Source organism: Coloeus monedula (assembly GCF_965178545.1).
Source record: "Coloeus monedula genome assembly, chromosome: 6".
Lineage (NCBI taxonomy): Eukaryota > Metazoa > Chordata > Aves > Passeriformes > Corvidae > Coloeus > Coloeus monedula.
In genome coordinates, this window is record NC_138786.1 from 989,294 (window position 1) to 1,001,693 (window position 12,400).

Below are 12,400 nucleotides of genomic sequence, written 5' to 3' on the forward strand. Positions count from 1 at the left end.
CCGTGCTCCGGGGGGGCCCTGCTGCCGGCTCCGTCAGACGCGGCCGTGGATCGCACTGTCTGCGTCTTGTCGATGTTCTGGCTTGACCTGGAATGCAGGAAAAGATGCTGGAAACCCCCTGGATGGGGACAACGGGGTCGCTTGGAGGTGGGGAGAGAAGTGGCTGCAGCAGGATGGGAAGAGGGACATGGAGCAAAGGGAAACGTGGAGAAGAGCAGAGTGGAGGGATCTGGGAAAGGCAGGAGAAAGGCACACGAGCCATGAAGACAACAGGGAGGGCTCAGAAGTTCCACAGGGAATTGTGTGGCAGTTCCATGTCTGGCAGGGAAAAGTCTCAGCTGGTCCAGAGGATGCTGGCAATGCTCCTGGAACATCCTGGAACAGGGTGTACATGGCAGATTTGACTCCCACCAGGGATCTCCTGGGTGGATTTAGGTGCTTGGGAAACAACAGGCTCCAAACTGTCACCATTCCCTAAGGAATGTGCCCCTTATCCCTTGAAGACAGACTGTTCCTCACCTTGTTCTTTAGAAACACACACAATCCCCCCCCAAATTCATCCCACGGAATTCCAGGTGTTTCACTGCAGCTATCCAAGACCTGAGCATCTCCCGAGGATAAGGGAGATGGGAAGGGAGGGGGAATCTTTCTCCCTTGCAGCACAAGGAGCACTTGTGTCCATGTTTTATCTGTCCCAGTTTCTCTGGGATTACTGGAGTTTCACTCATTTAGAGGAATTAAAAAACCTCTTTGTCATCTCCAAGATTTCTCTTAGTACAGGGATTTCTTTTCCAGGTGAAAGGAGACTCAACGCCAGCCTCCTGAAGGGAATGTGGGCACAAGCCTCTGGAGCTTCACCTTCATCCCAGCCTAAATCCAACCCTTATCCCTCATGTTCCTTCACTGCCTCATCCCTTTTCCTTACATGGCTTTATCTTGCTCCTGCTCTCCCTGCAGGATGCAATTCCTTCATTTAACCTTTAATTAATTGATTTTTCCATCTCCTAATCCTCATTTCCCTTCCCTGACAAGATCCATAATCCTTCCTTCTGGAATCCCACTGGAAGTCTCACATCCCTTTCTCTGCTTTCAGTTTCGTGGTCTTCTGTGGTGCAGATGGCAGGAAAAAAAAAGAGGAATTAAGAGAAGGGATGAAGGAATTAAAAAAGGGAATAATGAAACAGTCACATACCGTGGACACAGAGCGACCGGAATTCCGGGACCCCCGTGCCGAAAGAGGGCCAGGAGACAGGCAGTGGGCACAGCAAAGGAGCTACAGGACAGTGCAGGGAGACAGGGAGAACAGGAAAGTGGGAAGATGACCAGGAGGACAGGGAATGAAAGAGGATGTGGAAGATAATGGGAAGGAAAAGACAAAAATGGGGAAATCGAAGACAAAGTGGAAGGAAAATGGGTTGGATGAGAGATGTAAGGAGGAGAGGAGGGAGAAAAATGGGAGAGGGAAAAGAGGGAGAAAAAGAGACTCATTATCAGGTTACACGAGCTCCCAAAGCTGATCCAGCCCCGCTGCACCGCTGGCATGAGGCTGTTTTAGTCCAGCTGGAGGCATCCAAGGAACATTCAGCACATCCTAACAGGATATTCCCTTTTTCTTCTCTATTCCTCACTTCTCACTCCAGATAATTCAACCGCTGTCAGACTGGGATGTGTGGCTGTGCTTGGCAGAGTTTGCAGCTCTGGGACTGTGCTCAGCAATCCCACTTTCTGTGCTCCAGCCTCTCCCAGGCAACCTCATCCCTCCCAGCAATTCCCAAAATACCCACCCATCGATGTCCACGAGATCCTCCTCACTGCGCAGGCTCAGCACGTAGAGCGTGGACATGGACACCACGCTGGAAAACAGAGAGGGACAGGCTGAGGAGGGACAGGGAGCAAGGATACGGCACAGGATTGATCCGCTTCCATGGGATCCCAGCCCAGGAGAGATGGATGCCCCATCCCTGGAAGTGTTCGAGGCCAGGTTGGAGCAACCTGACACAGTGGAAGTTCCCAGCTCATGGCAGGGCGTTGGAATCAGACAAACTTTAAGGTCTCTTCCAACCCAAAGCTTTCCAGGATTCTCTGGAAGGAGCCATAGATCCACAGCCCCTCGCTGCACACCCCACGGATGGCACGGTCCCAAGGGATGAGCCGATGGAGAAGCCCAGGAGCGGGATCTCACCTGAAGGCCATGATGATGACCAGGGCAATGATGGTGCCCTGAAGGAAGCGCTGGCTGATGCAGGCCTGCTCCGGGACAACCGATGGAGACTGCGAGGGGAAAAACCCTGGATCAGCTCAGGACCCCCTAGATCAGCTCAGGACCCCCTGGATCAGCTCAGCCCCCTCACTGCTCTGGTCCTTGCATGGATCTCCCCCAGCCCATCCCGAGCTCTCTTCCCGCCTCCCTGAAAATCCTGAACTCCCCAAGTTTAGAAGTCGCTTAATGTCTCCATTAGGAGACAGAAAGGAAGATCATGGAATCACTGAGGTTGGAAAAGCCCTTTAGGATCATGGAGTCCAACCCTTCCCCCAGCACTGCCAAGGCCACCACTAATCCATGTCCCCAAGTGTCACATCCACACGGTTTTTAAATCCCACCAGCAATGGGGGACTCCACCACTGGAGCCTGTTCCAGTGCCTGGCAGCCTGTTCCATGAAGAAATTTTCCCTAATATCCAGCCTAACCCTCCCCTGGCACAATTGGAGGCTGTTCCCTCTTGCCTTGTCCCTTGGGAGGAGAGCCCAATCTCTTGGTTCCTTCCAGGGATTTGTGGAGAGTGAGGCTCCCCCTGATCCTCCTTTTCTCCAGGCTGAGCCTTCCCTGCTCCCAGCGCTGCTCCTTTGGGATCCATCCCTTACCTTGCTGGCGACTTTGTGGGGTCTCTTTTTGTGGGGCACGCTTCCCGCCCGGCTGAACTGGCTCCCAGTTTGGCTGCAAGGAGAAAGGAGGAATGGAGCTCAGATGGCCAGGGATAGCTCACCAAGCCATTCCCAGGCAAAAATGGGATTTTCTGGGAGGCAAAAAACCTCTTTGTGGTGTGATAGTCACAAACCCCCTTGGTGCTTTGCCCCAAAAGCCTCAATTCTGCCCCAAAGCTGGCATAAGCGGGGTCAGGATGGAGATTTTGGAAGCATGGGAAACTCTTTGCCATGAGAAAGCCACTGACTTTAGGGAAACACGGAGACCAGTTCCTCCTGGGTGTTGTTGGGCTGCTCCTGTGGGAATTCCAAACCTCCCCAACCTCAGCTCTTTAAACTCACTCCAGGCCAAGCGACACCAGCCAACATCCCACACCTTCCTCATCTCCCTGTTCCCAACCCGAGCCGCCCCTCGGAGCTTCCTGGGATGAAAGGGGACATTCCATGGGGCTCCATGTGTACCTGAAGGCTCCGGAGCTCACGGTTGACTTCATGCTGTCCAGCCTCTTGAGCTTGGCCAGCTTGTGGCTCCACCTTTCCAGCTCGTCGATCCGGGTCTCCAGGTTGTCCGTGAGCTTGCACAGCTCCTTCACGGCTCCCACGTTCTCCATGAAGATCCGCTCCTGCCAGGGAAGCAGGCCAGCAGGCTGAGGCACACCTGGATCTGGATGATCCACGCCCTCCATGTGTGCTGTGGGAGACTGTCCCCTCGATTCCCAGAGCAGCAACCAGGCTGCCACAGGTTGGGAAAGGTCAGGAAACCAGGTGCTCCAGGTTATCCTGACATAAGTGCCTTATCTTATCTAGGAAGGGCAGATTAGGACTGGGAGCCTCCCCTCAGGAAGCTGCCAACAAGGAGCCCTTCCCGAGGGAGATGCTGCCAAATTTCACCAGCATCAGCCTGGTTCCTCCCTGCCGATGTCCGATATCCACCCAGGGCTGCTCCCGACTTCTGGAAGACCAGCCAGGTCTGAAAGTCATCTGGGAACATTTCCCAGGCATCACAGTTTCCCTCTCCCATATCCAGCTCCACAATTCCCTGGAGCCAGGTTCCCCAGCCTCCTGGCTGCCACCAACCTTGTTCACCACCAGGAAGTTCTCCAGGGTTTTCCCATTGGAAAAGACCAGGTCCCCAGTGTCCTTCACAGCTTCCGGGAGGATCTCCTTCACTTCCTGAGCGATGACACCTGCGTGGAGATGGAACAGCAGGATGGGATGGGATCATCCTGCACCCTCTGGACACTCCAGAAGTGGCACCAGGGCTGTCCTCTCCTCATTCCAAGCTGTGCAGGGCTCCTTGGAGACCCTGAAGGGCAGAGGACGGTCAGACAAGGCTGCTCCCCAAATTCTACGGATAAGGATCATCACCCCACCATAGTGTACTTGGAAAAACCTTCTTCTCCCTGTGGGAAGTGCCACCTTCTGTCCCGCTCACTAAAGGGGGAATTTCATTGGATTCCTTAATTTGGGAGGTGCAAAGGCCCCTCTTGCCTACCCCACACCTGTGGGGCTGCCCTGGCACAGAGGTGGGTACAGCCCCTGGGAAAGGCAGGGAATTCCTGCAGGACATTCCTGAGTCAGGCGTATTCCCATGGGATGTACCTGTCTCAGAGGTGCTGTCAATGCCCACCGTGGCTGCGAACTCGGGTTTGTAGTTGTAGTGCACCAGCCTCATCCTGGAGATCCGCTTCAGCTGCTCCGTGGTGTCCACCTGGCACAAAACAGGCACAGGGAATTCCTAAGGGGATATTGCTTCTCAAATCCCCACCACTCCACATCCAAGCAGGACTATGGCCCATGGGAACTCCTTTGGAGACAGCCCTGAACCCTGCCCTGAGCAGCCGTAAGGACAAACACTGGGGTTAATGTCCAGTTCTGGACAAGATCCTTGGACAGGGGAATCAGGAGGAGACCGAGTCTCGTCGCAGAACCAGGCACAGGGAAGAGGCAGCTCCCAAAAATAGGTGACATGATTGTATCCAGCTTTTCTGGACAGGCAAATCAGACAGCTGAGAGGAACTCAGAGCAGAGCCCAGCCTCTCACCCAGGCTCTGGCAAGGCCCAGCGTGGTACCTGCCACATCCACCTGTTTTCCACCTTTTTCCCACTGTTTGCTACTTCTGGCTAACACTGGAAGAGTCAATATTCCCTAAGACATGGTGAACTGGCTGTGCTTGGGACAGAAAGAATCCTAAGGCACTTGCCATCTGCTCGACAGTCGTAGGATCCTGGAATATGCCGAGTTGGAAGGGACCCACAAAGATCATTGGTGACCCCCTGGTGACCCCAAGCCCACCCTGTTTCCCAGGTTCTCACCTCCTGGATGTCCTCCTTCACTCGGACATCCGAAGGGTGCATCAGGGACCCCATGACCTTCACGTTGCCGTGGACCACCAGGGCTTCATCCGGGCGGTCCGTGTTGATGCCCACACGGCCGTGGTGGAACACGGTGTCCGGAAGCTGCGCCCGCTGCCAGAGCACGTCACTGTCACTCTCAAACTGCCCCGGGTTGGAAGCCTGTGGAGAAAGGGGAAAACAGGGACTGAAAGGCAGGGAGGGGAATGTTGGCAAGCAGAGACGGGGAAGGCCTTGGGGAAGGATGGCCCTTCCTGCTCCTCTCCCTAAAGGAGTCCTTCCTTCCTTCAGCTGTTATCCCAGCTATCAGTGTTCCAACCACTCAGGACAGCAGGAAACCAAGTGACATGGATGATACTCCTGGCTCCCAAATGCAGAGCATTCCAGGCTGCCTGCAATTCCCTGAAATTCTGTGCTGGGCATCCCGGAAGCTGCCTAATCCGCTGTGGACTTCTTGTCTGAAGCCCCTGTTTGGGTTTTACTCCCCACCTTCACATTTTGGAGATGAGCGCTCCAGCAAAACCCTGGGAGAGCCTGGGAATGGTGACTTTCTTTTCCTTCTCCTTTGCCTTAGGACATGAAAAGGTGGGAAAGCATCCCATTTTCCTGCACCTGGAAGCCTTGTTCCTGCTGCAGAGTCTCAACAACACTCTTCCCTCACTCCCAACAGTCACTGATCCCATTGGAGAATGGGATTCCTTCCTTATCCTGTAACAGGTTCTTGAGGAACCAGGTGTGGAAAAGCTGGAGCCAGAACCCCAGTGTGGAGAGGGAAAGCTACAAGCAAGGCAAGGAAAGTTTGGAGGAGGTGGGAAAGGTGGGAAATCATGTTTGGAAAAGACCTCTAAGGACATCAAATCCAACCCGGCACCACCACCACATTCACCACTAAACCACGTCCCCGAGTGCCACATCCACAGGTTTTTAGAACATGGAATGTGGGAAAGGGCCCAGAGGGAGGAGACGGGGATGTACCCGGACGATGATCCGCTCGGAGATGTGGGCTGCCAGCGTGTAGTTCTGGTTCTGGGCGTGTGCCTGCAGGGCCACCACCAGCATGAAGTACCTGCGGAGGGACACAGCTCAGGGACACATCCCGTGCTGGGAAGAGCCCTGGGCACCACGGTGGGCTGGGAGCACCCCCTCTCCTTGTGCTGGGAGTCCCCAACCCCCTCCCAGAGCGGGGACACTCTTCTGGTGTCCACAATCCAGGCCCGATTCCCACATCCCACTCCAGCCACACTGCCCAACCCAGGGATAGGCAAATCCATGGGATTCTCAGGATGTTCTGGAGGAGGCCCCCGTGTCCTCCCTCACCTCTGGTCTGGGTTGGGTTTGCCTTTTTTCCTCATGTTGTTGGCCGTGGTCTCGCTGAAGTGCAGCCGCCCCACGGTGACCTTGGTGACCTGCTCCGGGGGCAGGTTCACCCTGGAAGAAAAGGAAAACGATGGAATGAGTGTGGATGGTGCCTGTCTGGGAATGGTACCTATCTTTTCCTACTCCTCTCCTCTCTCTTCCTTCCTTAGGTGGGAAGGTACCCAGTTTTCCTGCACCTGGAGGCCTCGAACCCAACGCACTCTTCCCTCATTCCCAGCTGGACGCTGGTCCAACCCTGGGGCCTGAAACAGGTTCTTCATGCCCTGAGACTGCTCTGAGGAACCAGGTATGGAGAGGCTGGAGCCACAACCTGGAGAGGAGGTTTCTTTTGGGAATGGCCATCTCCTGGCCTGCTCCACCATGGCAGGTCTATGAACTGGGCGCAGAGCAGGGTTGGGAATGCAAAGAGAGGAAAACAGGAGAAAACTGGAGAGCGCGACACCCACACAGTGGAGTGGGAGACCTCCAACTCTACCCTTTCCCCACCTCCTGCTGTTGCTTACTCCCTGGAAATGCAGGATGTTCATTCCCACAGGGACATACTCACGTGACGGGGTTGAAGGGCCGTTTGCTGCGGTCCGACTGCGACTGCTCGATGTTGATGGACTGGTTCAAGGCCTCGAGCTGGAGAGAAGGATTTGGGAATCTGGCACAGGGCACACAGACCTTCCCCTTCCCACCTCTCTCCTTCCCCAGCTCTCTGCCCACCTTCCTATGACTGGGTACATCCCACTGGGAAAACCCAACCTGAGTGTGGGCATTGTCCAAGTGTCCCCTTGGAAGGGGAAAAGCTGAGGGTGGAAGGATCTTCCCAAAGAATCCCTCTGGAGTCAAAGGTGAGTGGGAAGCAATCCTGAAGACACCCAGACTGAGCCCATCTTAGGACTCATATTTCAATGGCCTCAGGGGATGTTCAGATTGGGTATTAGGGAAAATTCCTTCATGGAAAGGGTGGTCAGGCATTGGAACGGGCTGCCCAGGGCAGTGGTGGAGTCACCACTGCCAGAGAGATTTAAAAGCTGTGTGGATGGGGCACCTGGGGACATGGGTTAGTGGTGGCCTTGGCAGTGCTGGGGGAAGGCTTGGACTCCATGATCCTAAAGGGCTTTTCCAACCTAACCAATTCCATGATTGTGTCATTCCACATGTTCCTCTACTACATGAGGAGGTGGTGTTGCCTGCTCCCAGCCACCTCCCAACCCCTCCTTTTCCCAGCTGGATTCACCACAGCCCCTCAGCTCCCGCTCACCTTCACTCCGTGCAGCTTCAGGTAGAAGCATTCCAAGGGTTTCAGGCCCTCGGGGGTCTTCACGTACTTGGGATCGCCGAGCATTCCGATGTACACCGTGACCTGGAAGTGGTTCTTCTTCTGGCACACGAAGGCATCGTCTCCCACGGAGAAGTTGAAGCCCTTGTCGGCATCCACACGGTACGTGAGCATCGGGCTGGGAACAGGGAGCAGGTGAGACCAGGAGCTTCCCACAGAAACCGTGGATATCCCATCCCTGGAAGTGTTCCATGCCAGGCTGGATGGGGCTTGGAGCAACCTGGGCTAGTGGAAGGTGTCCCTGCCCATGGATCCATAAGGTCCCTTCCAACCCAAACCATTCTACGGCTCTTCCCACTCAACTGGGAATGAATACGCAGATTCCAAGCTCCACAGTCTGTCCAAAGCCTGGAGCATCCCTTTAACGTGGCTCACTGGGAGAAGCAGCTCAGACTGACCCACACCCTGTGGCATTCCCAGTGTCACCTTCTACCACGCTGTACCCCTGCATCCTGAATTCCTGCTGAAATCACAAACACCTGCTCTGGCTGCTGCGGAAAGGCTTCCAGCTCCCAGCCGACAGGTCCGGAGGAGGAGGAGAGGGAGGAGGAGGAGGAGGAGGAGTCCTGGCTGCTCCATGAACACACAGCAGCTGGAAAGGTTTAATCTACAACTCCTTAATGGGCTGGTTCCCATGGGAATCAGGGAAATATGTGGCCTTTGCAGCGAGTCCGTTTTCCTCACCATCCACAAAGCCCACCCTGAGCTGGTGGGCCCTCGGAAGGGGGGAAGGAGCTGCCTCTCATCCCTCAGAACACCCAAATCCCATTGCTTTTAATTAAGGAACAAGGGATGAGGTAAAGTGGGAGCTCAGCCCACCCTTGGATTTCAGGCTTAAAAATTAAGGAGCGCTTTTCCCCCAAAACCAAACCACTTCTGACTTCCACCTCCAGACAGACATGTGGTTCTGCCCGGAGCAATGGGAGGGGAGCTGGACAGACTGACATGTGGCAGAACTCAGGAGACTCTGGGAAGCAGGAGATAGGGATTCTGCACTGGTATCCCTCCTTTTCATCTGGAATAAAACCATTCTCCCCCTGCAATCACCTGAGGAGTTCATGTGGGTGAGAGCTGGGGGTGATTCCAGGTTGCCATGAGTAATTCTGGGATGGCCACGAGGAACTGCTCGCTCCTTAGGCGCCAGGGAGCCGGGAATGCCGTTCTGTGCTCCGGACACAAACCGGGCGGTGGGAGCAGAGCACTACCTTAGCCCAGAGGCACGAGAGGAATTCCCCAACCTCCTCCCAGCCTCAGCCCCGGATTCTCCATCTGGATATTCCTGGCTGGGACACGCAGCTGAGGCTGACCCAAGCACCCTCACCCCGAGGGTGGTGAAGCCATTCCCAGCTGTTTTTATGTCCCGAGTGTTCACTGCCCTTCCCACTGTTTTTTAACTGGAAAAGTCAAGGAGAGGGAGGGTCTATCCAAACTTCCAAGTCACGGATGCTTCCCAAATGGCAAAACTGATGGCTGCTAAGTGTGTGCTGACAGAGGGGAGACAGGCCGGCTCCCCCTCCTCTGCCTTCTGGAAATTGCAGGTCTTCCACAGTCCCCTTTCAGAGGCTCCTTTTCACTGATTTTCCCATTTTCCTGATGGCTGTGGCTGGTGCATCCCCCCAAACTGGGATCCCTGCACTAGGATTGACCAGAGGGAAGAAGCTGCTTTCCATGCTGGCTTTTCCAGGGAGAGTGCAGGGGCCAAAGGGCAAAGTGTCAGGAATAAAAGGTCTGGGGTCAAATGGATTATTTGATCCTGAACATCCCCACTGACAGGGGCGGATTAAGGCAGGACAGAAGGGCAGGATCAGAGGAGGATTTTCCCGATCCCAGTGAGGGTGAAGGGTTACAGACTCCCCATAGGGAATTGTACTGGGATTTGGCCAAGAGCAGGACAGCACAGGGATGCTCACATTCCCCCATTTCTCTCCTCCTTCCTTCCTTCCTGGTTTCCCCATATCTAAACCACTCCTAAGACAGACTATTGGAAGACCCCTAATCCAAGGACATTCCCTAATTGCATGGATTCCCTGATTTCTCTTGCTCCCAGGATACAAACTCCAGCTGAGCAGCAGGACGTGGTCGTCTCTCCCACACAATCCCACCTGTGTGACCATCCTATGTGTTCCCTTCAGCTTCCCGGGATACAGCCATGATCCATCACCGTAGCATGAGCCAGCACCCCGAGTCACATATCCCAAAACACATCCAGCAGGTGTGGACCACACCCCATCAGTCTCCCTTCTCTCGGTGAGATCCAGGATAGGCAGCACAGCCAAGTTTGGAGCTGTTTATCCCAACGCCTCTCCCAGCCAAGGGGTCCAACCCCAAAACCTCAGGATTAGTCCCCGGAGAGCACCAGTTTGCTGGATGGGAGAAGAACAGCACCTTCCCAGTTTCCCCAGTTCCCTGGCCTCAGCATGGAGATGGTTCCATGAAGGGCTGCACTATTCCCAGCTGCCTTCCCTCAAGCTGGGAGAAGGAGGAGGGAGCTGGAATTTATCGGAGCCCGCTGTCAGGGAGATGGATGGCTCCTTCTCCCAGGAGTAAATTAGGGAATTGCCCGGTTCCAGGCCTCTTTGGCTCCACTGCTGGAAACCAGCTCATCCCTGGAAAAGTTCACTGAGTCGAAAACCACAAAATCAGAGCGAAAGGCCAAAAAAATTGTATGCTATCCATAAAAATTAATCCAGGGATTTCTGTCTCCTTCAACAACACAGATTCCTTGGCAAACCCTGAGACACGAGCCTGGAATGGAACCTAATCCCTGCCCCAGCGCCTTGTGGAACCTCATTTTTTGTGTGCAAAGGGAGGAAAACATGGAAGAGCATTAATTGTATTTTTTGCCCTGTAATCGCTCCTAAGCATCTGGTAAGAACCTGGACAGCTTCCCATGCTCTCCCTCCTTCAGCTCCTTCCTGGACTCTTTTCTTAGGATCAAGAGTAGGAAAAATCAGATAATTCAGATGATTCACATTCCTGAGGCCGTGAAAAGGTTTTGGGCACCTGGATCACAGGGAACTCAAACAGCACATTGGGACTGGGGACAGCTTCCAGCAGAAACCAGACTGGGAATGGCTGCTCCTTGGAAGCTACATTGGGGGAATAGTTATGGATCCGGATGTGGATGCTGCTCGTTGGCCGAGGACACCCAAAAGGAGAAAGGAAGGAGACAATCCCCACCTGCTACATCTGAATTAACCAACCTAAAAAATGCCATTATAGGAGCAAGGAAAGATGGATTTTTTGGTGTTTTCTCATAGATTATCCCGGGAAAGTGCTGCACAAGGAGAATGAAGGGATATTGCATTTAAAAAGAGATGCAGGTCCAGCTTGCACAGGAGCAGGAGGAGTCCCCTGAGGTAACGCGGAGCTAAAAATTAATTAATCAACCTTTAACCCTTAATTCCACTCAAATCCAGAGCCACAACAAAGCCCACGTGGCTTCCTCAAATCTCCGTGGAGTCACCTCAATGGAATTTACTCCTTACACAACGGGATGATGACCTCAATGCCCCAGGAGTGGGTTTGCTCTGGCTTTTACCCTAAATCCTAAAAGCAGGAATTAGGGAAGTGATCCCAAGATCCAAAGATCACGGCTGGGTTTGTAGAGGTTCTCCAGCAGCTCCTCTGTGCCCAGCACAAATATCATGAAGTTTGTCTCTGCCAACCCACCTGTGGACACCAGGGTGCACGGAAAATCCCTGGAATTGGGATAGCAACACCTGGAAATGGCTCGGGACAAGCTGTGATGTGTTTGGGATGGGAAATCATTTTCCCCGAGCAGGAAGGAGCGAGAAGGAAAAGGGGGGCTGGAAAACCAAAGGATAAGAGGTGATGTGTCCAGGCAGAGCTCAGAGGAGGTGGCAGTGGAATTCCTGCACATGGAAGCAGGATTTGGAAGCAGGATCCATGGGAGATGCCCAGCTTCCCCCAGCCCACCATCCACAGGGAGCAAGTTGGTGGTGCAGAGCAGGGATCGGTGCAGGATGGCTTTGAAGCTGCTGATTATCCTTTATGGAAATGGCTTGGTAAACCAGAAGGAACTGTCTTCCCAAATGATCCCTCTCCTGCTGGGGGGTGGGAAAACAGCCACAGAGTCCAAAAGAGGCGACCAACTCCCAGGAGAGAATTCCCTGCCCTGGCACCACCATGGAAGATAGGATAAAACCTGGATGAGCAGATGAGTGTGGGAAAGCTGGGACTCTGCCCCCACCCTTGGCTCCCATTCCCAGCACCATCCAGGCAAAGTGTGGTCATAGCCCCGGGTTATCCCCAGGCACCGGAGCATTCCCTGCTCCGTGTCCCCCACAGGACCCAGCTGGCTGTGTGGAAGGAGGAGGGAGGGAGTTGGGAGGGAACAGAGGGTCCATGAGAGGTTCCTGGAAACCATCCCACTGCTTGCCAGCTCTTTGTCACCTC

General features: G+C 54.2%; 1 protein-coding gene across 1 annotated transcript in view; it reads right to left on the reverse strand.

Annotated features, from left to right (window-relative positions):
* The window catches only part of MYRF (myelin regulatory factor), a gene marked incomplete at both ends in the record, with an annotated part of 40,900 nt that overhangs the window by 2,849 nt on the left and 25,651 nt on the right, over positions 1-12,400 (reverse strand). Inside the window, 12 exons of the mRNA XM_082282982.1 lie at positions 2-87; positions 1,785-1,853; positions 2,183-2,271; positions 2,863-2,935; positions 3,385-3,545; positions 4,000-4,109; positions 4,525-4,633; positions 5,239-5,439; positions 6,253-6,343; positions 6,595-6,705; positions 7,202-7,278; positions 7,904-8,099. Of these exons, the coding sequence (XP_082139108.1) occupies positions 2-87; positions 1,785-1,853; positions 2,183-2,271; positions 2,863-2,935; positions 3,385-3,545; positions 4,000-4,109; positions 4,525-4,633; positions 5,239-5,439; positions 6,253-6,343; positions 6,595-6,705; positions 7,202-7,278; positions 7,904-8,099 (1,373 nt within the window). The remainder of the gene's footprint in view (position 1; positions 88-1,784; positions 1,854-2,182; positions 2,272-2,862; positions 2,936-3,384; positions 3,546-3,999; positions 4,110-4,524; positions 4,634-5,238; positions 5,440-6,252; positions 6,344-6,594; positions 6,706-7,201; positions 7,279-7,903; positions 8,100-12,400) is intronic.